Source organism: Arachis hypogaea, chromosome 3, assembly GCF_003086295.3.
Source record: "Arachis hypogaea cultivar Tifrunner chromosome 3, arahy.Tifrunner.gnm2.J5K5, whole genome shotgun sequence".
Taxonomy (NCBI): Eukaryota; Viridiplantae; Streptophyta; class Magnoliopsida; order Fabales; family Fabaceae; genus Arachis; species Arachis hypogaea.
This window is the reverse complement of record NC_092038.1, coordinates 138234750-138259061: the sequence shown is the minus strand read 5'-3', so window position 1 is coordinate 138259061 and position 24312 is coordinate 138234750. Positions and strand designations below refer to the sequence as shown.

Genomic DNA, 24312 nt, shown 5'->3' with positions numbered 1-24312 from the left:
AAGAGCAACAATCAAATTTCTATAATTCTAATAAATTTTGATCACATAGAAGTTAGATAAAAAATCCTAATCACAACAAGTTAATATACTAAATCAACACATTGTTAATGGAGTTTTTTTTTGTTAACTCAAAAATTAATGTAAATTATAATTATGAATTTTAAAATTTAATTTGAGTCTATTAAAATTTTAAGAGTGAAAATAAATCTAACTTTAAATTTTAAAGACGAAATTGAATAATGACTCCAATTGCATTCTCAAAACATATTCATTTTTTACACCAAACCAATTGCATTCTCAACATTTTTTACACCATAGGAAGATTGGGTTCAAGCACAAAGCAAACAGGGAAGATTCTGATTAATGGTCGGAGAGAAGCACTGGCTTATGGAACATCGGTGAGTAAAACACACCAACAACGTTCAATATTATAGCCCAAGTTAGTTGGGTTTTATTTTATTGACTAGAATGCGGTCCAATTTGGTTCAATCTAGTTTAATCTCTTTAAACTCAATTCTATTAATTACTTAATTAACTAATTGTTTATCTTTTGAAATGAGGCATACGTAACACATGATGATGCCGTATTAGCAACACTGACAGTTGGAGAAGCAGTGAACTACTCAGCGCAGCTTCAATTTCCAAACTCAATGTCGAAGAGAGAGAAGGAAGAGAGAGCAATCTCTACAATCACACAAATGGGTCTGCAAGATGCCACCAACACAATGATTGGAGGGTGTTTGTCGAAAGGCCTCAGTGAGGGACAAAAGAGGAGACTCAGCATTTGCATTCAGATTCTCACCAGCCCAAGCCTTCTCCTTCTTGATGAACCAACTAGTGGACTTGATAGTGCTGCTTCCTACTATGTCATGACCAGAATTGCAAGTCTAAAGACAAGAGATGGCATCAAAAGAACCATTGTTGCATCCATTCATCAACCTAGTAGTCAGCTTTTTCAACTCTTTCAAGACCTTTGCCTTCTCTCTTGCGGTGAGACTGTATATTTTGGCCCCACTTCTGCAGCTACAAAGGTTCGTTGTTTAGTTCTCAAAAATGTATAGCAGCACAATGCTCTCTACATTTATAACTTACAGTGTAAATTATTGTAACTTTCCAAGACTTATATTGCAAAATGTAAATAACCAAATTGTTGTAACTTCATAAGTAGAGACAAGACATTTTGGTGAATAATGTTGTAAAGGACAATCAGGAAAATCTATGTTTTTTTTTGTCTTTTATTAATGTAAAGAAATTCCCTATTTTGGTTGAATATAGTTTTTTGCTTCACGTGGCTTTCCTTGTCCACCTCTCCACAACCCTGCTGACCATTTCTTGAGGATCATAAACAAGGATTTCAAAATGGTGAGAAAGTAATTAAAGATTTCAATGCTTAATTAGAGCGCATTATTTGTGGCAACTGCAAATTTATATATCTTACTCTTTCTAGGTCGAAGAAGACTGTTTCCACATAGGAATGAAGAATGAAGATACCTTTAAGATCCTTGTGAAGTTTTATTCATCATCTAAAATTAGTAAGCAAGTCCGGAAGGAAGTAGCAACAATATGTGAAAAAGTATGCAGTTAACATATTCTTTGATCGAAGAGCAGCGATGTACATGAAGGACTAACTTTTTTATGAATTCAGGAATATGGTTTTGTGGAGAGGAAAAGAAGACAAGCTTCGTTTATAACTCAGTGCAACATTCTTTTGAGAAGATCTTCGCTACACTTATTTCGTGATGTAAGCAATTACTGGTTACGCATAGCAATCTTTACCATAGCAGCTCTAAGTCTGGGCACTATCTTCTTAGATGTCACTTCAAGTGATGCATCAATTCAGGTAACGAACACGGACACAAACCACAAACAAAGCAATCATGGCATTTGAAGCATCACAGCATATATGAATAGTTATTTTTATTATGCATATATATTGCAGGCTAGAGGATCTCTGGTCTCTTTTGTTGCATCAGTCCTAACTTTCATAACCCTTCTTGGTGGATTCCCCCCATTTGTGGAGCAAATGAAGGTAAAGAATTGCTCTCAACAATGTAGTTGAATAATTGGTTTAATTCCTAGTCTAGGATGTATTGGTGGATGTTTTAGATAGAATATGTAAATTGAGCCTGTTATACTAGAGAATTCAATTCAGTCAATTAATGTAAGCATAACACAAACATCCTGTCAATAATGTAAACACTATATATATATATATAACACCCTATCTACAATATTGGTGACTGTTTCTTTTAGGTATACCAGCGTGAGAGATTGAATGGCCATTATGGTGTTTCTGCATTTGTGATCAGCCAAACACTATCTCCTGTTCCATATGTGCTATTAATGTCACTGATTCCGGGAGTAATAGCATACTACCTCTCTGGACTCCACAGAGGCCTTGAACGCTTCATGTACTTCTCTTTTGTGTTATTTGCATGTGTGATGTGGGTTGAAAGCCTCATGATGGTTGTTTCAAGTGTTTTCTCCAACCCCAACATGGGAATCACAATCTGTGGTGGAATTGTGGGAGTGATGATCCTAACTGCTGGGTTCTATAGGCTGCCAAATGATCTCCCAAAACCATTTTGGAAATATCCCATGTACTTTGTTTCTTTTCATAAGTATGCATTCCAAGGATTGTTCAAGAATGAGTTTCTTGGATTAACGTTGGCTAGAGATCAAGGTGGAGACAGAGGCACCTATATTGGTGATAAAGAGATACTGAGAAATATATGGCAAGTGGAAATGGGACACAATAAGTGGGTTGATCTTGCTATCATGTTTGGGATAATTGTTTTCTATAGGCTCATGTTCTTGGCAATCACCAAGATTAAAGAGAAGATAAAGGCTTGAAAGCCCAAATGTGAATAAGTGTTTAGGCATGCATTAGGTTGGGATCCTAAGTACCAGGCCACCAGCACCAAACGTCCAAACCCTTGCTAGTTTTGCAATGCAATGACATGGGATTATTTAAAGCAAATGAAACTTGATGGGACCAATAACACATACATGATCATGATCATGTTCAGGCCTAGTGGATAGGAGGCCTGGTTTGATTGGCAAATGAATTGCCTCCTAATTTCCCACACCTAGGTTTGAGGTTTATGATCCTCAATTCCTCCCCAATGAGAGTTAAAAAAATAATTTCATAATAATAAAAAAAATTAGCTAATGTTGATTAATTAAAAATTAGTTTTTTTATACTTATTCATAATTTATTGGTAATTATGGTAAATAATTTGTAGTTCAACTTTAAAAAATTGAGAAATAAAATATGAGTATATAATTCTCAGAAATAAAAAATAATATATAGCATATTTTTCTAATACTCACACGCCAATTCGTATAAAAGAATACAAAAAACGTCTAAATTAACATATGAAAATAAAAAGTATAAATTAGCATATTATTTCTATTTCATCTACACTCCCAACCTAAATTACAAGAAACAATTTTGATACCAATTACAGACAGTAAAAGGTACAAAACTATAAATAATATAATTTTGTTATATATGATGTTTTACCATTACAAATATACACATTTCCTTTTTACTCACAATAGAAAGTAATAAGTGTTAAAAGGGGCAACCAACCGTGCAAATTAATTATTTATTATTGTGGAACTATAGTTGTAGCGCACGAAACGCAATAGGTTCAAACTTTTCTTAACAGGGAGCAAGATGTTTAGTAAGTGTAGAGTTTCGGCAACCAATTTGCAAACCTTAAAGATAAGGCTCTAATTATTCTAATAATAATAAATTCAAATTAGAACTCACACCCGTGTGCATCAACAACTAATGTTGGTGTGTTTGCATTTGGTGAGCCAATAATCATAATAATCGCCATATTAGTTTCATCATGTCTGTATAAGTAACAAAACCAGCCCGTTTTATATTAATCATCCTTTTGCATCCTAGACATGGCTATATATTTTATTAATTTAATTTGGACTAATATATAGTAGAAATATCAGATAAATATGCATGAAGCAAAAAAAAAAAATTCGAAGAATGAGATAGGTTCTTTTGCTGCTTGCCCACCTCATATATACTTGGCCTAGTTATGCCTGTGCTGCAATTTCGAGATTTAAGCTGATTTCAACTTGCTTTCAGCGTTCGTGATGCTTATGGTTTCATTCAATCATTCATTCCATTTGGTATTATTGTATTCCTAACTTTGGAATAAATAATAGTTTTGTTCAGGAGCATCATGTACCAATCTGAGGCTTATTTTATTTATTAAATTATTGAGTATAATAATATATTTCATATCTTTTGGTTTTCTTCAAATATTTATATTTTCCTAGTTGTTTTATGCTATTCTTAAACATTCTCACCAATTTTATATTTTTCTCGCATATTCTAACAACATATTAAGAAGTTAATTAAATATTGAGGCCGTGATTGATTTAGGTTCATCAATCGTCAGAAGCACTCAACTGAGATTTCATACGGATGGCTTTGGATTTTATTTCTTCAGTCTCTTGGGAAATAAATTAAATGAGCGTAACTCTGATCCCTTATTTTATTTTGGATAAGCTTTTCTAATGTAAAAATGTTGGTAAAGTAAAAAAAAAAAAACTTTTAAATCAAGACAATAAAATCACTTCACATAAAGATTTATTATTATTATTATTATTATTATTATTATTATTATTATTATTATTATTATTATTATTATTATGCACAGTTTCCAAAAAATTGAATTAGCCCCTTTTTTCTAGAAATAATTAATGGCAAGAAGAAGCCAAATGGGAAGTCAAATGGGTCCTAAATAATTGATTTGCATTATTTCAAGTTTTCAACCCATATTATTATATACACAACTTCTATATGTTCACATTTTCTTTTTGTTAAAAGGCCAACTGGCCAACAATGCAAGCTGTTTCTTGGAAGGAATCCTTTAAAAATCACAAACTTGGGGATATTTTTATTTTGAAAAACCGGTAGTTTCTCTCTAGATTAATCTAATCAAAATAAAACATATTATGGATATACTAAAAATAAATTATTATATATTTATAAATAAATATATTATTATTTAATTTTTAATATATTATATTTTATATCTTAACATGTATTTTAATTATCTGCTTTTGATCAAAACAACAGTGACTGCACTATATTGGAGGCCGGCTGCGCGACAAAAGAGCATGACTAAGTCAAAGTTGCTTCCTGTTTTATTTATGAAGTCGTAAGTTAAAATAAACAATCAATAATACACAATGGACTTGGAACTTAGAAGGGAGCAAGTTGATAAGTGATTAGTTGTAGTTTCAATATTGGCTTACTAAGGTTGACCCTACTTTTAGCTGAAAAAGGTTACTCAATTATATATAAACGACACCACTGCGTTAGTTAATATTACTTTTAAAAGGCAATAATAGTAATAAACAAGGTTTTGAAAATCGGCTCGAATTGGTTGATTCAATTAGATTAATCGAAAATTTATTATTTGGTCAGTTTAATTTATTTACAAAACTGTCATGTAAAAAATTGATATAAAAATTGGTCGAATTGAATTTTAGCAAACATTAATTTTTTTTCAAGCTACCAAACGGTGTCGTTTTGACGTTAGTAAAAAAAGAAAAAAAAAAGAGGCTGAAGTAAATTGAACGCTGTTGAGCTACTTTCTTTTTCGAAGACAGTTAAGACATTTACCTCCCAATCCTAATTTCCTCTTCGACCTTTCTCCAACAAACGCTGGATCAAAGCGTCACCGTCGCAGACCGAAGCAACTGTCAGCAGCGTCGTTCTTTTGAACTATGAACTCTGAAGCGTCTGGCATTGGCGTCGTCTGGTCATCGGCTTGTGGTCCTAGTTGTCGGCTTCTGTCAACGTCGTCATGGACTTCTCTCAACGCTATCGCTCACGCACGTTCGCTTCTCGTCGGCGTTTTTCTGCTTCGTCTCTATTCTTTCTCTCTTTCTTTCTCTCTCTCTTTCTCGTAACTTAGTCACTGTCACCGTTGGTAGGCTCGGAACAATGGAACACTTAATGATAATTATGATTCCTATTGAGGAGTGTCTTTGTTTAATTGAAAATTTGTTTGTTTAATTTTTTATTATATATTAAATTTTTTTTATAATTTTACTGTATATTTAATTAAACCGATTCAACCACAGTTCAACTTCAGTTGGACCATTAAATTATTGAACCGATTATTTGACCAGTTCAATGAACAATCTGATTTTTGCAACCTTGATAATAAGTTAATAACTACACACCTAGCTATAAGTACATAACTATACAAATCTATATTTAATTTAAGGATACAAAAATATAATAATAAATGAAAGTATATATATCAATTTAGGGGTGGCAATGGGTAGGGTAGGGTAGGGTTTGGATCCAACCCTAACCCTACCCGCGGGTTGTGTAACACCCTAAGATATACCCTATCGTGGAGGTCTTTAAAATAAGGTGTCACACTTGATCAAGAAAAAGAATGACTTAATCGTTACGCAAGGAAGGAGTAAATGCGCGTAAGGCGGAAAATGAGTAGCACTAAAACTTTGGAATTTGAATAAAAGTGAAATAACATCTTAACCATGAGTACGTTTCAAAATACTTATAGGAAACTAAAACAAGAAAAGAAACTAATTACGTCCTAAACTAATCTCGTCGAAGAAGCTCCCATACTTGCATCCTATCCTATCCTTGATCAGGACTCTTTAGTTATTCACGAATCGAGGTACCAAGGGTCTCCCTCCAACACCTTTTCGCGCAATGAAGACCCGGTTCCGTTGCGCCAATGTTCCTCTGGAGACAGTATGGAAAAAGAAAGGGAGTGAGAACCTAACGTCTCAATAGGAGTGCTATGCAATACCTCCATATCCATCTCCAGCCCACGTGCGGGATTTAAAAAAAGGAGCGTATAACATGGCATGTAATATGCATCTTTCTTGTAAAACATGTGTGCAAAAAAGGAAAGCATATAGGAAAATAGAAGAATAACATCTTAAGTAACATCAACATAATCATAATTAAATCTAAAAGAAAAACATAGAAAACGAACTTTCATTCATGCCTTCTCCTTTCTTAATTTATAACTTTTATGGAGGGTATTGAGCTCAAACCGGTATAAGTGGGAGTCCCCTTCCCTTACCGAAGGTTCTTATCCCAAACGTCTTGGCGATCACCTTCCCTTACCGAAGGATCATCTCGATTGATCACCTTCCCTTACCGAAGGATCATATCGATATCTTGTCTTTGGGGGTCACCTTCCCTTACCGAAGGATCATTCCCTCAGTTTAATTTACAATCAAGGTTATTTAGACATACACAAGAAGGGAGTCATATAAAAAAGATGTATTATTATATAAAATTGATGGGATAGTCCCCTTCCCTTACCGAAGGTTCTTATCCCAAACGTTTTTCGATCACCTTTCCTTATCGAAGGATCATCTCGATCGATCACCTTCCCTTACCGAAGGATCATATCGATATCTTCTCTTTGGGGGTCACCTTCCCTTACCGAAGGATCATTCCCTCAGTTCAATTTACAATTAGGTTGTTTAAACATACACGAGAGAAAAAATCATATAAGAAGAGATCATGCAAGAAAAGGGACAATTGTGATGATAAAGGGATATATGAAAATCATAAGACTCTAGCATGTGTATGAATTTTCTAATTAAAAGATCTTGGTAATATAATAGCATGGATTGAAAGAGGTCCTATCAAAGTGCAGAAAATAGAGCATTTTAAATAATTGCATAAAATATTTAAGAAAGCATGTACTCTCGACTTTAAAGGAGTAATAATAACATAATTACATGCACATAATAATAGGGTATATTAAATATTTGAATAAAATATTATAAATAATAATATAATAATGTAAGAGATCACGCATATGCATATAATAGAATATGGTATGTCGAACAAGACAGTATGACAAAAGGCATGTACTCTCGGCCCTAAGGGAATATTGATATAATAATATAGGAGATTGAATAAGCATTATAAGCAGGCATGTACTCTCGATCTAAGGGAATATTAACAATGTAATCATATGAAAGAGTACAAAATGAGTATAGTGAATAATTGAATGAACATCACAAGGAGACATATACTAATGATTCAAGAAGACATGAATGACATGGTGGACAAACATGATCAACATGAATAAAGGATGAGTGAAAGATAATTAATTCCATGATAACATTCGTGAATGGAAGAAAATAAAAATGGAACATAACACATGTCAAGCATTTTAAAAACGTAATTCCCTACTCTTTTTCCTAACGCTTCTTTGAGCTTGCCTCTTGTGTTTGTCCGCAGAATATTATTTCTTTGTAGAGAGAGAAGGGAGAGGATTAGTGTTTGAGAGGAGTGATTTTTCTATCTATAGGTGCTCCCCTATTATATACATTTGGGGATAGGGTGGTTGGGATATTTTAAATTTCAAACGGAGGGTGATTACTAGGTTCCTATACAAAATTTCAAAATTCTAAGCTTATCTCCTAACTGATTTTCAAATTTTAAATTTAATTTTGTTTCTAGAAGGGTGGTTGTTACAGATTGAGATTTTTATATAAACTCAACCATACTCTACCCGCGGGTTGAGAATATCCCAACCCGAACCCTACCCGCTTTTAACCCACGGATACTCGACCATATCCGTGGGTTACAAAAAATATACAACATTATTATATAACTTGATGATAATTTAAAATAGAACTGATTTTTACGTAAAAAAAAATATTAAATTATCAATTAATGATTTTCTTTTAGTGGTTAAGTATCTTTTGCATTTAGTGAGAGGTCTTTGATTCAACATCCACTTAAAACATATTTTTGTATAAGTATATAACATAAACATATATATAGTATGGGTTGGTCGGGTAGGGTCGAGGCTCAACCCGCACCCTACCCGACCCGCACGAGAACCCTATCCGCACCCTACCTTACTCGCTGCGGATTGGATTGGCAATCCTACCCGATCGGGTGGGGTCGGATTGGATACCCGGGGATAAGGTACATATTGCCACCCCTATATCAATTAGTAGGTTTTAGTTAAGTGTTTAAATACTATATATATATATATATATATATATATATATATATATATATATATATATATATTTAAGCAACAAAAAAAAGTGAATAATTTTATATTATTAGATATAATTTTATATTATTAAATTTATTAATAATGACTAATTGATAACTATAAATTATAAAACTTGTTAATCTTTAACATTTTTTATTAAAAAAATATCAAATATATATTATGGAAAATTTTATTTTAACATAGGAACAGGTAGTTTTCAACCTCTAACAAGTGAAAGTTGTGAACCAAGTAAACAAATCATCAACTTGCATTATGAACATAAAAACGTTTTAATGTCCCTTAACTAAAGGGTGGGTAATACAGTAGTGGACTAGTTAATCGTAATCACCAAGTAGCACGGCTCTTTTCTTCATTCTGGCTGATGCCTAACTAACATTTACTTTTTGGAGATTCAATTATGAAGCTATATACGTACTATATAGTGTATGTTTCCCCATTGTTGTTCTTCTGTCTCATATAGGATAAGCCATGCCCTCCTCCTATATTTGTCCAATCTTTATTTTAGAATTCCTGAGATAAAAATTAAAAATCGATATCATATATACAGATTGTTCTTGTTGCTTTTAAACTTTAAAGTCAGCCGCATATTCTGACTTTCTAAAGGATGACATTAATTATTAGAACAGTATAAAAAAAAATTGATACTAATTTATCCCTTAACTTTGATTTTGTGGGTTGTATATTATTAACATTTATCACTTTTATTCATGGAGGTGCTCTTTAGGTAAAAAAAAAAAAAAACACATAAAAATAATAATAATAATTGTGAATAATATGAATAATAAATTAAAAAATAAGATAAAATTAAAATTAATAATTAAATATATTCACGTTACGTATTTTTTACACCTTCACCTTGTGTCAACACACGTGTTTTCTTTCCCGTCACACAAATCTTACTGCTGTCCCAACAAGTCTCAATGCTGCCGCCTACTACTGTTGTGTTGTCCAAGACGCACGTTATTTTCATTGTCTGTTCTCCCTGTTGCGTCGTTGCTGCTGTTGTACCGCACCTCATCGACGCCATTCTTCCTCCCACTAATTCGACTCCTCCTCTTCTTCTATTTCTGACTGCTACCCGTTTGGGTTTGAAACCCACGGAGCAGATTCGCAACCTCGCCTGCTAGCCGAAGTTGTCGTGGCATGGCTGCTCTGTCGCCTGATCTCCTCCCCTGCCTCCACGCCTCGCCGTCGACTCTCTCCACCCCACAAATGTGCTAGATGTTCAATTCACTAGATATGCAGTTGGTTATTTTAATTCTTAATTGGATACTTATTTTGTTCGGTTCGGTTTAAGTATATACAATTAACAAGTATGTACTAGATAATCATTTCACTAGGCAGTCGGATGATTATTTTTAATAACTACGTGGATGGTTGTTTGATGACGATCTTGCGACGATGAGAAGAATACATGCGGCGACTTCAATTTCCGGTGAGGGAGAGAGTGGCGCTAGAAAATGGGGTGGTTGGTGAAGCGGTGACGGCGTGATGAATCCGGGAGGCGATGACGATGTCCGGTGAAAGGGAGATTGACGCCGATGAAGGAGGATGATTGATGAAGGAACGGCAGCAGAAAATTTGAAAAGAAAATGTTGATTTGATAAATTAATTTAGTAAATTAGAGTATAAGAGATAATTAAAATTTTAGAATAATTAAATGAAATTTTTTATTTGATTAATTTAAGTGGTGTTTTTTTTTTGTTAAGCTAAATTCTCAATTTATTATTCACATTATTCACCATCTGGATTGTTTACCTACTTGATATACAAAGATGAATTTAGGGCATATATGATACGGGAGTGGATCCTTTTCAGTAAAAAAAAATAGATGATGTGTAGTGTTTAATTTAACCATTCATTACTCTCTCTCTCATTTATTTTTTATCCCACTTATAGAATCAAAGGTGAAAGATCACACTGAATTCTGTCAAGTATTAAAAAAATTGGAGAGGATCCATTTTCTATATAATACACCAATTATGAAGAGTTAGCTATTGCAAATCAAAGGCATGGTAGGATGTGACCAACAAATATGCTCTCATTCCACTTGCCAATGCTCATTGCGATCAAACACCGCATATTGATTGGGTGAAAAAAATTAAAAAACTTTAAATTAATAAATGGGCAAAAGACGTATATAAACTAAGTTGAAATAGATTTCACATAATTTTACCAAAGAGAAAAATATGACAAGGATTTACTAGGAGGACATTTTTATGTAGTCCAAAATAGACCCAATCGAATTACACTAATCAATAGTAATTTGAATCAGATTATTTCGAATTATATGTGCACATAGTAATTCGAATTGGTACAATTTAAATTAGGCCTGGATCAAACCATTATAGTAATTCGAACACCCTGATTTGAATTACAGACACAAACCCACACTAGTTCGAATTGGAGTGATTTGAACTAGCACCCAGTTTCAACGCTCATAGTAATTCGAAGCATACTAATTCGAATTACCAACGAACTAGCTACCCATGGTATTTCGAAATGCTCCAATTTGAATTACAATGCTTTTGCCTATAAATAAAGTTCGAAATAACCTCATTCGAACCACTATTTCAAACCCTTACCCCACCAAATTTTAGAGAAAAGTCTTTCCAAACGACTCCAACAAAGGGTTGAACAAAATATTCAGCCGATGGGGGATAACCCGACCGACTTTATCGTTTAGATGGGGTCGTCCATATAGCCGGTGTCATCAATGAGGAGGTTAGTGCGAACTTTTGCCTTTAATTTAGGATTTAATGTGTTTTTGTTCATATTATTGCCTTATATACGTTAGATTGGTAGTCATTATTTACCGTTGTTAAGCTAGATATGATTGTTATATAAGAGGTTTTTGCTAGTGGTTTATTAGTGATCACAAATAAATATGATAATGTGAGAAGTAAGGGCAAAATCGGGTGTAACTTTATAGAAGTTAGGTTTTTTTAACATGAATAGTAATGAGTAATCCAAATTTTTATATCGTAATTTTATTTTTTTTGTTTTTTAAGAAATATGATTTAAAGATATTTGCTCAATAGAGACACAGTTTGATGGATATATGATGTTATTTTCCATGTTAAGGCGTTATATTATTTGGTAGTGTACATTATTGAATGATGTTGTATGAATATGTTCCGAACTGAGAGACATTTTGGTACATTCTTTATGCAACTCCACCGATGTATTGAGAGCATGTGACGGCAGCAGGGTATGCGTCTAGATGAGATGTATGTTCCGTACTTACATATGGCCGGTTTGTACCATCTCGCCAGACTGAACGAGAGATGGTTTATGCTGGATGAACCCCTGGTTAGTGCGTTCGTGGAGCGCTAGCGTCCGGAGACGCACATGTTTCATATGTCGTTCGGAGAGTGCGCCATTACACTACAGGACGTGGCGTACCAGTTAGGATTGCCGATCGATGGACATTATGTTAGTAGTTGCCTGACAGATTTTCAAACGTACATCGAGAGTGGTCGGCCAGCTTGGATGTGGTTCGAGGAACTACTGGGTGCATTACCTCCTGCGAACCAAATCCAGAAGTTTGCAGTCCAGGAGACATTTGGAGAGCTTCCTGAGGGAGCCGATGAGCCCACTGTTAGGAGGTATGCCCATACCTATATCATGATGCTATTAGGGACTCAGTTATTTGCCGATAAGTCTGGCAATCGCATTCACATTAGGTGGCTCTCATACATAGCTATGCTTGAGGACATGGGTGGGTACAGCTGGGGATCAGCTGCTCTCTCGTGGTTATATCGGTGCATGTGCCGCACGGTGAACAGACACGTGGTGAAGTTAGCCGGACCGTTACAGCTACCTCAGTCATGAATCTTCTGGCGGTTTCCTGGATATGATACGTTTAGCTAGCCTTTGGTCTCGAGGTACTAGTATACTCAAAATGATTTGATTGTTACAATTATGAGGCATTAGGTTCATCGTATGCTATTATTTTATTATGTCATCTGCTATTATTTTATTATATCTACATTTTTTCTGTTATATTACTCGATGTTAGTTTCATTTCGTGATAACATGGGCGTGGGTTGCAGGTGGTCAGGTCACAATCTTACAGCGAGCGAGAAGGGACCTCGAGTTGCGATGTGGAGGCTTAGGATAGATCTCTTACAGGCTGGGGATGTAAGTATTTGAACCACTTCTTTTAATTATCATCTCTATAAGATTAGCAAGGTTGCATAGCTGAACGATGACGGTTTGTATTCGTAGTTTATTTGGATGCCGTACAGCTCCCATGACGTTGTTCAGGTTGTGCATCCGGAGATATTGGAGCCTCGGCATACAACGTTATGGAGGTTTGTGACAGCACTGATATATTTTGCTGTCATAGAGTGGCACCAGATAGATCGAGTCCCGTATTTACCGTACAAATGGGTCCCGTCAATACTCACCAACGGCTTGCAATGCCGGAATGCCTCAATACACGGTGGGAACGTCCAGAAAAGCCGGTGAAAATAGGCTTGCGAGTCGTCCACCTGCCCCCCCACTCGAACAGGACTTGTCCTCAACACCGCAACACTACCAGGCAATGTCAGTTGTACACCTAATACCCACCGCAATAGTTCGTTGTATGACTCATCCCAACCTCCGTAAATCTGTGCCACGGCCTTCTGCTTAACCAACCAAACCCTTCTATAAGTCGGCCTAAACCCGAAATGTGCCTTTGTCGCATACAGCTGTACCTTGATGCAGACGGATGAATCAGCTCTTACCATTGGCATGATGAAGGCCGATATCACATGATAATCAAGACTCATGTGATCGCTCGAAATCGACGTCGCCAGACACGTATGAGGTCTGTTGTACCATTTTACCTCCCAAATACCCTTGCGCTGGTGGAGACTGATCCTAATCAACCATGTGCACCAGTTCCTGAATAATTCAGTACACTTCCCAAGATTCTTGCAATAATCGGACTCCACCACTTTGTACTGTACCCCGCGTCGAATGCTATACGTCTTCACACTTAACACAACCTCCTCTTTATCCTAAAACTGCTGACCAACCTAAAACATTGTAAGACCTCCGGTACCCTGGGTTTCCCTGGCACCAAATCCAGTGGGTTCTCCAAGAACCCCCTCCTGTCTCATGGCATCCAAGTCCAAAGATGAAAAGTGCGGAGGGTACTGCTAAGTCCCAGAGCTAGAACCACCGCCAGCCCCAGCTGAATTACTCACTGCAATGTCATCACCACTATCATCAGCAATGATGTCCGGCTCCACATCATCATCGTCATCATCATCCGGAAATGCATTATCCATACCAGCCGGTGCCCCCACACTGTAAGGGAATTGGCACCCTATCAACGATACCAACCTCTCCGCCACCACTGCGGTTGAGATCAACAGTGAACGACAGGGAGGCGATAGGCTTGTCCCGAGGTGCAATCACAGGCACGGATGAAGATGCACCAACAGGTCTCGGACTAGAACCTGCTACCATACCTGGCGTCTGGGTATTTCGGTTTGAACCTCCTGAGCTAGAGACCACATCAACTAGCTTTGCCAACAGCTCAGGTGTCCTGACCTCGGGAAACTGCCGACGACAATGGAACAGAACCTCCAAATCCTCGTCACTCCCTATGACGAAAGAGTTGTACTTCACGTCATCTCGCAGCACTGAGATCTATCGAAATGCGATAGAATAACTTCTCCACCTGTTTCACACCTTGCAGCCCAAGTTTCTGTATTATAGAATTCAGGAAGTCATCGAAGCTCGTCGTGGGTCTCATAAAAATACTGAGGGGATCCTTATCAGTGAACTTCACACTAGAGCGTGTTTTTTTCTTAATGGACCCTCTATGGTGCACCAACACTAAAAAGCTCTCCTCACCAGCCATTGTGTTTCACTCTAATGAGAGAAATTCACGTTCATACCATACTTATACACGTTTGGGACTTCATAATTAAAAACAGACAATTTCGAATTATATATATAATTCGAATAAGCTAGATTTGAATTGCATAACGAATAACTCACCTTATAATTTGAATCAGTGTGATTCGAACTACCCTATGCATAATTTGAATTGATCAAATTCGAATTACACTTTCTTACTAATTCGAATTGATATGATTCGAATTATTTCTGATTTAAAATTTTGAATTAGTTTTATTTAAATTACATAAAAACATGCTTTTGGGTGATCCATATTACATTTTTGCAATTGATCGAATCCTATAATTTATCCTCCCATTTGATTTAGTATTGTGGTTTATCCTTAATCAGTATAAATATTAAATTATTTTTAATAAATATATTTTATTAATTTATATGTACAAATTTTAATAAATATAAAATTATAAATTATATATTTTGTGGATATAAAATCTCTATAAATATAAATATAAATTATTACTAACAAAATATTAACAAAGAATAATAATATTTACTAGACAACCTTGCTAATATATTAATTAACGTGAACTTGACCTCTCATAAGTAGTAGATCATTAGAGCAGTAAAAGTCAGTGTGGTTGAATTGAGACAAGAAAAGACAGTGAGCAACAATAATTTTATAGAAAATGTATGACACTGGTTTTCTTGTGTGTTTTTCATGTGTAAAATAAGATATATAGCTGATAAATTAAACCGACAAGTTGGAAGAACGAACTGACTAAATTAGTAATATGTGGCTCTCTTTCAATTTCATAAATCCTCCTCATCCATCTGAGAACAACCTAGCTAGCTAGGGAGAGAATGGAACAACTCTTCACACCAATTTCCTCAAGTCCAAGATTCCGATCTTGATTAATTATATGTATGCTTCGCTTGTTGCACGCACCTTCTTCACAACCAAGTCCTAAATATATAAAATGATCATAATTAAATCTATGTTTATTTCTATTTCTCTTTCTCCGATTAATAGGTCTGATTATTAGATTTTTTATAAAAAAAAAAATCCCAAAGTTAGGGATGTGAATAATGGCTTAAATAATTAGGGATTGTTTATTTGCAGTGTTGGAGAAGAGGGCAATACGGAAAAGTAGGAGAAATCCCCTGAAAAGCATGAACAAGATAAGCTTCTTTGACGTTGTTTAATTGGCCGTACTACTATCAACCACCACCCATAGTCCAAACAAACAACTTGGTCTTATTCTGAAAAAATAATTTAAAGTGGACGAAAATAGAGAATTGGACGCATTATGATATGTTCTTTTAATTTGGTTGGGTAGGTGACTTCATTTGTGTGTATGTCCATCCTTTTATGAGATTAGAATAGATGCCATATCCATGCATCATGCATGCATATTGCATGGTCCCCTCCTATTTCTAATTGGACACGAGTCACATATATGAATCTATCACACACGCATGGCAAAAGATATATACGAGAATTGATTAATTAATGCTATTGCTATGGCAACCAAGAATTTTAAACCTAAATAATAATGCACTCTTTTGTAAGACAGCTGTAGGGGTACCCATTCTATACATACTACAGTGCACTTATCCATTTTAATGCGATGTTTTGGTGGGTTTCATTTTTTATTTAATGCACTCTTGTACCTTCCAAATTCCAATGATTGGCGTGTACAATAATCATAAAATTGCACGTATGGTTATCCATCCTTGACCCCTTTCATTAATGCATACTATGCCATAGGCCATATACAAAATTGAGGAACAATACATATCTCATAATTATATATATTGCACGCCAGAACACAACCAACCGAGTTAATATTCAAAATGATTCTCAAAATTTGACCATCGATTCAATTTGACCTCTAATTTTTAATTGACTTAATTTATACTTTAAAATTGTAAAGTTAGATTCAGATCGACCTTTTTGTCTAATTTCGTCACTGGAGTGATGATGTGGGACCCGGACCTCACTACATGTCTCTCCTTCTTGCTCTTACCATCGCCATCATTACCTCTCTTCTACCACACTTAGCATACATGTTGAACAATACATTTCCAATGTTACCAACAATCACAAGGTCACACCACCCATTGCTCCAAATTCAAAACATCCTCACCCATTGCACCCATCTTTGTGTTCCTATTAAGAGGGATCTAAAGTGTGGTGTTGTATTTCTTTTTTTTTTTTTCTATTTCTCTTTAATTTGTTAATGTTAGTGATTGTTAATGTTATTTGTTGGGGAGGAAAGACGATGGTAGAGAGAAGATGGTGATGATGATGGCGAAAAAGAGAAAGATCAAATAATAGAAAGGTCATTCATAAATGGCGATGGAAATATGTGGGTGTTGGTGGATTGTGAATGTTGTTGTTTGTTGGGAGAGGGAGGGTGTTGGTAGAGGGGAAGTGATGATGGCGATGGTAAGAGGAAGAAGGAGAGACATGTAGTGAGGTTTGGGTGCCACGTCATCACTCCAGTGACGGAGTTGGACGAAATGGTCAATCTGAGCCACCCTTTAAAATTTTATGGTATAAATTGGATCAATTAAAAATTAGAGGGTCAAATTAAGTCGGTGGTCAAATTTCGAGAATCATTTTAAGTATTAACTCCAACCAACCATATATGAATTGAATTGAATGTAAAATGAAACTACTCCATTAGTTATAACCCAACCCAAATGTACCTATAAATCAAAATACAAATAAGTAAAATGTGGATTATTTAGTTGCATAGAATTTCGGCTATAGTAGAAGAAAAAATCTAAGAAATTAACTATTATGAGTGTGTTTTCTTTTTCAAATATAAAATATAATATTATTAATTAAAAGAATTAAGTAATAAATAGAAATGGTCCAACTTTGGACAGCACAATAATAATAATAATAATAATAATAATAATAATAATAATAATAATAATAATAAAACGAGACACTCTCACATTACTTATTTTAAAACAATCGAGATTAAGAATTCAATAGTTACTTTATCAATGTAGCATCTTTGCAGCAAATTTCTCTTCCATCTTATCTGCTATGGAAAAAATATCAAAAGGAGAGAAATTCTTGTCTTCGAAAATCTTCATATTACGTACTTTCCAAATTTGTCAAAGGGTGAAGGCTGCCCTTTACTATTTTTCTGTTTCCTCCTTCTTCTCTTATCATCATTCCACTCACATGCACCCACCATTTTCAGAATATATCGTCATCCCCTGCCATTTCTGATGGTTGGATCCTTTCCAAACACTATACTTGTCTTGATTGAGAGCATGAGGTCAAGCAGTGGGTCACCTATTTAAAAAAATTTGGGCATCTAGGACATTGTGACAGAGCTATTGAGAATCGGTGGTTCAACTTCCACCACACTGGAAGACCATTGTGAAGAGCACGCCAGAGAAAATTTTTAGCTTTGGAAAGGCATTAGATCTTTCAAAGAGTTCTCTACATTTATTTCTGTTGATAAATTTCTGGTAGCAATTTCAGTAGATCGTGGAGCATTCTGAAGGCATAGGTGTAACCAAATTAAACAGAGTATTATCCAGTTCGCTCTGCTGGTCAGGTTAGCGAATATTTCCCTCTACTTGTTAGAGTTTGTAGAATAATATGTGCAATGTTTGGTTGAAATGTTGCTTCTATAATATCTCTTTTCCATTATTTGTTGTGGTCTATTAGCTGTGAAACTCATCCAATTTGGTTGTTGAAAATAGTATTGCAGTGAATTGAGCTATAATCAACTTGTTTTAACCATTTATCTTCAAAGAACCTGATGTTGTCACCTCGTCCTTTTATCCATAAACAGCCTTCTTCGATAATTTTCCGTCCTTCCAAAATACTGTGCCACCCCCATGAAGGGATTATAGCCTATCTTTGCCCTTAGAAAGGAAGTGTATATAAAGTATTTATTTTTTAGCACTTTGCCTAATAGAGAGTGAGGTCGAGAGATGATTCTTTAGCCTTGTTTTTCTAGCATAGCTAGATTAAAGGCTTTTAAATCCATGAAATTTAATTTTCTCTAAGTTTGAGGTCTACAGATTATATCCCAACCAATCCAGTGTTGTCTTCTTTCATTCTCCTTTTGTTGCCACCAGAATCTCATTATCATATGCTGTATGTCCTCTATAAGAGTCTCAGGCAACTTGAAACACCCCAACGTATATATCAAAATGGCAGTGGCTACGACTTTAATCAATATTTCTCTACCGCTAGCTGATAAGAGGGATTTTTTCAATGTTATAATTTCTTTGTCACCCAATCCTTGATATAATTAAAGGTTGCCTTCTTCGATCTCTGTATCACTGAGGGCAGACCCAAATATTTATCTTGGTTCCCAATATGGGAAATGTTGAGAATATCAAATAAAGTATCTCGGGTTTCAGGAATAGTATTTTTTATGAAAAATAAAGACTTTTGTAGATTAACCATTTGTCCACTCACCTCACTATAAGATTGTAGAATTTGGACTATGTTAGCACATACTTGGGGTGTTGCCTTACTAAATATAATTGATTCATCTGCCAAAAATAGATGAGTCATGTAAGGACATCTGTAGTTCAAACGTATTCCACCGATTTCATTCTTCTGTTCTCCTCTGTGGAGCAGATGGGAGAATCCTTCTGCACAGAATAGAAATAGATAGGGAAAAAGGGGGTCGCCTTGTCGCAATCTCCTACATGGTTTAAAGTAACCATGAAGTTGTCCTTCCACAACAACAGAGTAGGAAATAGTTGTTACACATTCCTTCATCCACTCCATCCACATTCTACAAAAACCCAATTTATCCATAATAGCCCAAATGAATTTTCATTCAACCCGACTATAAGCTTTGTTCATATCTACTTTCAATGCTAGTTCTTCATCTCCAAACCTCTTATTCTTCAAAAAATACATAAACTCGGGAGCAATCAATACATTATCACTAATAAGCCAACCCTTTATAAACGCACTTTGATTATCGCTAATGATTCTGTTCATAGTATGTTGTAATCTATGCACCAAAATTTTAGAGATAATTTTATAAAAAATAGTACTAAGACTGATAGGCCTTATTTGGCCTTGTTTATCTTGCTAATATTAGGGACTTTAGGAATTAAATATATGTGCATATGATTGAAGGCTCTGAGCATCTTCTCTCCCTCAAAGAAGCTATGACAAGTATTAAGAACATCCTTTTGATAGTATCCCAGAAAAACTGATAGAATTTTGCAGTGAATCATCTGTCCTCTCCAGGTGCCAAGAGAGGATTAATAGAGAAAACTGCATCTTTGACTTCTTGATCCGAGATTGGTCTAGCTAGCATTCGATTGGTATTGTTATCTACCCTTCTATTCAACCCCTTCAGCTCCTCAGTCGGTTCTTTTGGGTTAGAAGTAGTAAATAGGTTTTCAAAATATTGTTGTGCAATACTAGCTATTTGTTCTGCATTAGTACCAAGCTCACCTGAATCACTTTTCAGCCTGTGCAATTTATTTTTGCTGCTCCGCATATGAAATTTGGCATGAAAGGACTTTGTGTTCTTCTCACCCCAATGCAACTATTGCACCCTGGCCTTTTCTTTCCAAAATCCTTCCTCCCTCTCATATTCATCCTCTAGTTTCGCCTCTAAGACCCGGATTATAGTGGTGTCAGCTCCCGCACCTTTATCCTTCTCTATATTTAGTTTTAAGTTCAATTCAGCAATGTTTTTCTTCGAGTTAGTAGACGAATTTTTTTGCCATGCAACCAAATTGTGTCTACATTGTTTAGGCTTGCTGAATAATATAAACATCGGAGAACCTTCAACCTCCATATGCCACGAATTTACCACCACATGTCTAGTTTCTTCGCTATCACACCATCTTTCCTGGAATATGAACCTCCTCTTTATTTTAAAACTTGCTCTATCTGAAGAAATCAGAAACGGTCTATAGTCAGATCCTGTGTCATCTAAGTGCACAACCGAGTCATTTGGGTAATTCTGTTTTCACTGAATAAAGGCCAAACATCTATCCAATCTCTCTTTAATAAGGCTAACTCCTGCCTGTTTATTACTCCATGTGAACATACTACCTTCATATCCAAGATTAACCAGGTTGCCTCCATTAATAAAGTCTTGAAAAGCTTGAATAGAAGATATAGATTTCGTTCTTCCTCCCTCTTTTTCACTAAAGGCTGAGATAGCATTAAAATCACCACTAATCAAAATATTTTCTCCAACCGTTTCTAGCATATTTAAAATCTGATTGTATTGAACGTTTCGTTGGGCCTCCTCATTATGCAAATGTACTCCAAAAATCTCCCAAATTCTGTTCTGCACATTGTCTCTCCAGGTGAAATGAATAAAAAAATCAGCATGTTGAATAATATTAATATCTTCATCGTCCTTCCACATTAATACCAGCCCTTGATGATTGGATTTTTGATGGTTTAGAATTTCACAAATGAATTCTCGTTGCAAGTATAGTTCCTAAACCAAACAATAATCCTTTCATACAAAAAGTTGTTTGTCACTAGTACAAACCCCTAAAATTTATAAACCGAAGTATTGGACCTCGGGTCGTTCTCCCTAGGAATTACAATGAAGTATCTTGTTATTGGTTATGAGTTATTTTGGGGTTTTGGATAAGGAGCATGAAAAGTAAATGGCAATGAAAATAAACTAAAAACTATAAAAGGCTCTTGGAAAGGTGTGAGAACTAGAAGTCCTATCCTAGTTATCCTTCTCAATTGTGATGAGAATTGTTCATTGCTACCACTTAGTTAACCCTTACTAATTAAAGGAAAGTCAAGTGGATGAATTGACTTGAGCCACAAATCCTAGCCAACTCCCAAGGAAAGACTAGCTTTAGTGCACTCCAAACCAATTAGCAATCTCTCCAATTATCAATTAACAAAGGAATTAGATAACTCAAGTGTCACTAATTACTCTACCTAGGCCAAGAGGAACAAAATCTACACTAAAACTAAAAGAGACATTTCAACAAACACATAAAGTGAAAGAGGAGTAAACATTATTAAATGCAAGAATTAAAGGAATCTACAACTACAAAGATAAGAGATCAACAATAGAAAAGCAAAGAAGAACAATTATTATGAATTACCTCTTATTGAATTGGAAGAAAGTAGAAGGAACAATACTAGATCTACAACAAAATATAAGAACAACATAAAGGAAATTACAACAAAGGAATAGAAGGAGATTGAATGTAGCAACAAAGAATTGAGAGATAGAGGTGGAAGAAAGCAAAGATTAAAACCTAGATCTAAGAACTAAATCTAATCCTAATCCTAATTCTAAGCTAAAAGTGATTAGTTAGTTGGGAATGATCATCATCATTCTCCCTATGCCTTCCCCTTAATCCTTCATCCTTTTATTCCTTTCCCTTAGCAATTTGGCGCCAAAAATGGGTTCAGAAACCCTCTCAAATCGCCAGGCACGTGTTGCATTAATGAGGTCATGTGCCATCATCGGCGCGTGCGCGCATGGTACGCGTGCGCGTCCCTGGTCGATTCTGCAATGTGCGCGTGAGCGCCTTGTGCGCGTGCGCGTGCATGGCTGACTTTGCTTCTTTGACTTTTTATGCTTCCCTCCACTTGTATGCTTCCTTCCTTGCTTCCTTTGATCCATGCCTAGCCTACTTCAATCCTGGAATCACTAGCAAACACCTCAAGGCATCTTATGGAATCAAAGAAGAACTAGAATTCATCAAAATAAGGCTTAGAAAGCATGTTTTTACACTTAAGCACGAATATGGGAGAGATAACAAAATCATGCTAATTCCTAGGCTAAATGTGACAAAAGGTTATCAAAATACTCTGAATTCAATGCAAAACAAACCGTCAAATTGGGGTTTGTCAACCTCCCCACACTTAAGCCTTAGCATGTCCTCATGCTAAAATAAGAAGGAACTAAGGGTTATGACATTTATTGAATGCAACTAAACTATATGAGTCCTATCTAAATGCAACTATCTAAAGCAATTGGAAATGCTTAGTTCAAACAAATCAATTCCCAAGAGAGCATGTGTAAGCACAAGAGCTAGGTAATAAGGACTAAGTCCAAACCACAATTGTATTGAATTGTCAAAAGAGTTCAAACTTGCAAGATTATAGATAATATGGGTGAATACATGTAATTGAACTTTTGAACCCTCACCGGATGTGTATCCGCTCTATTCGCTCAAGTGTTTAAGGGTTAATTCACTCAATTCTCTTCTAATCATGTTTTCCAAAATTTGATTTTCTTCTAACAATCAACATTCATTCAATGCATGCATACATTCATCATGAGGTCTTTCATTTAGGTTGTAATGGGGTTAGGGTCAAGGTAGGATCATTTATGGTCAAGTGGACTAGGATTTGAATCTTTGATTAGCATAGGCTTTCCCACCTAACCTATTTAATGACCTATACAAATGCGAGCTATTCTAACTACCCATTCTTCACTTTTTCTTACATACTCATGCATTTTCTTTTCATTTCTCAACACTTATGCATTGATTCCTTTTTATTGACTTCACTTTGGAGCATTTTGTCCCCTTTTTTTTTATTTTTTCTTCTCTCTTTTTTTTTTCTTTCATTTTATTTTTCTTTTCATCATTTTTTTTCTTTCCTTTATATATATTTTTTCCTTTTTTCTTCTTTCAAACTAAATACAAGAACATCAATGCATAAGGTCTCTACATTTGATCAATACATGAATATGTGCCCAATTCCTAAACCTAAAAGTGTATTGCCCCTTTTTATCCCATCCAATGTTCCCAAGCCTCACCAACTTGAATAATACACACTCTCACTAGCCTAGGCTAATCAAAGATCCAAACAAGGACTTTTCATTGGTTTTCCGCCTTGGGCTTGTAATGAGCTAAAATAAGAATGAATTGGTTAAGCATAGGCTCAAAATTGGCTAACAATGGAGAGTAAAAGGTTGGCTATTTGGGTAAGTGGCTAATGAAAGAATGGCCTCAATCATATAAATGCACAAACACAAGAAATAAATGGATATATAGAATCAAGCAAATCAAGGATCGCAATCATGGAAAGAGAACAATTTCACACAAGAATGGAAAATAAATGGTTATAAAATGTAACCACATCAATAGGCTCAAGTCTCACAAGCTTGTGTTCTCAATTCAATACATGCTTCACAAGGTATGAAATTCAAGCAAGTTTCAAAAATTCTTTTTCAATCAATTGGGTTAATGCCCTATATTTAAACTCCTTGAAAAACCTCAATGTTTGACTAAGCATTGTTGTGATTGAAAAGTTCAAAAATTTTCTTAGTTCACCCTTTTCTTTTTCACTTAGAACCAATTTCTTATACAAAAAGGGTGGCTAAGTTTCACTTAAAACATGATTTCTAATCACAACCAC

The 24312-nt window shown here is 35.3% G+C and overlaps 3 protein-coding genes across 3 annotated transcripts; 2 read left to right on the top strand and 1 right to left on the bottom strand.

The window, feature by feature from the left end:
- The first annotated feature begins 239 nt into the window (after nt 1–239).
- LOC112735615 (ABC transporter G family member 1) lies at nt 240–3004 on the top strand. The gene is made up of 7 exons (XM_025785141.3): nt 240–398; nt 561–1031; nt 1276–1362; nt 1448–1573; nt 1646–1840; nt 1940–2029; nt 2254–3004. The coding sequence occupies exons 1-7, from the start codon at nt 240–242 to the stop codon at nt 2851–2853; spliced, it is 1728 nt and encodes a 575-aa protein (XP_025640926.1). The 3' UTR covers nt 2854–3004.
- Nucleotides 3005–12431: 9427 nt separating this feature from the next.
- Nucleotides 12432–13339, top strand: LOC140183653 (protein MAIN-LIKE 1-like). The gene is made up of 3 exons (XM_072232118.1): nt 12432–12892; nt 13136–13223; nt 13331–13339. The coding sequence occupies exons 1-3, from the start codon at nt 12432–12434 to the stop codon at nt 13337–13339; spliced, it is 558 nt and encodes a 185-aa protein (XP_072088219.1).
- A 6-nt stretch (nt 13340–13345) lies between these two features.
- On the bottom strand, nt 13346–13858 carry LOC112735614 (uncharacterized). The gene has a single exon (XM_025785140.1). The coding sequence runs from the start codon at nt 13856–13858 to the stop codon at nt 13346–13348; it is 513 nt and encodes a 170-aa protein (XP_025640925.1).
- Between the last annotated feature and the right edge of the window lie 10454 nt (nt 13859–24312).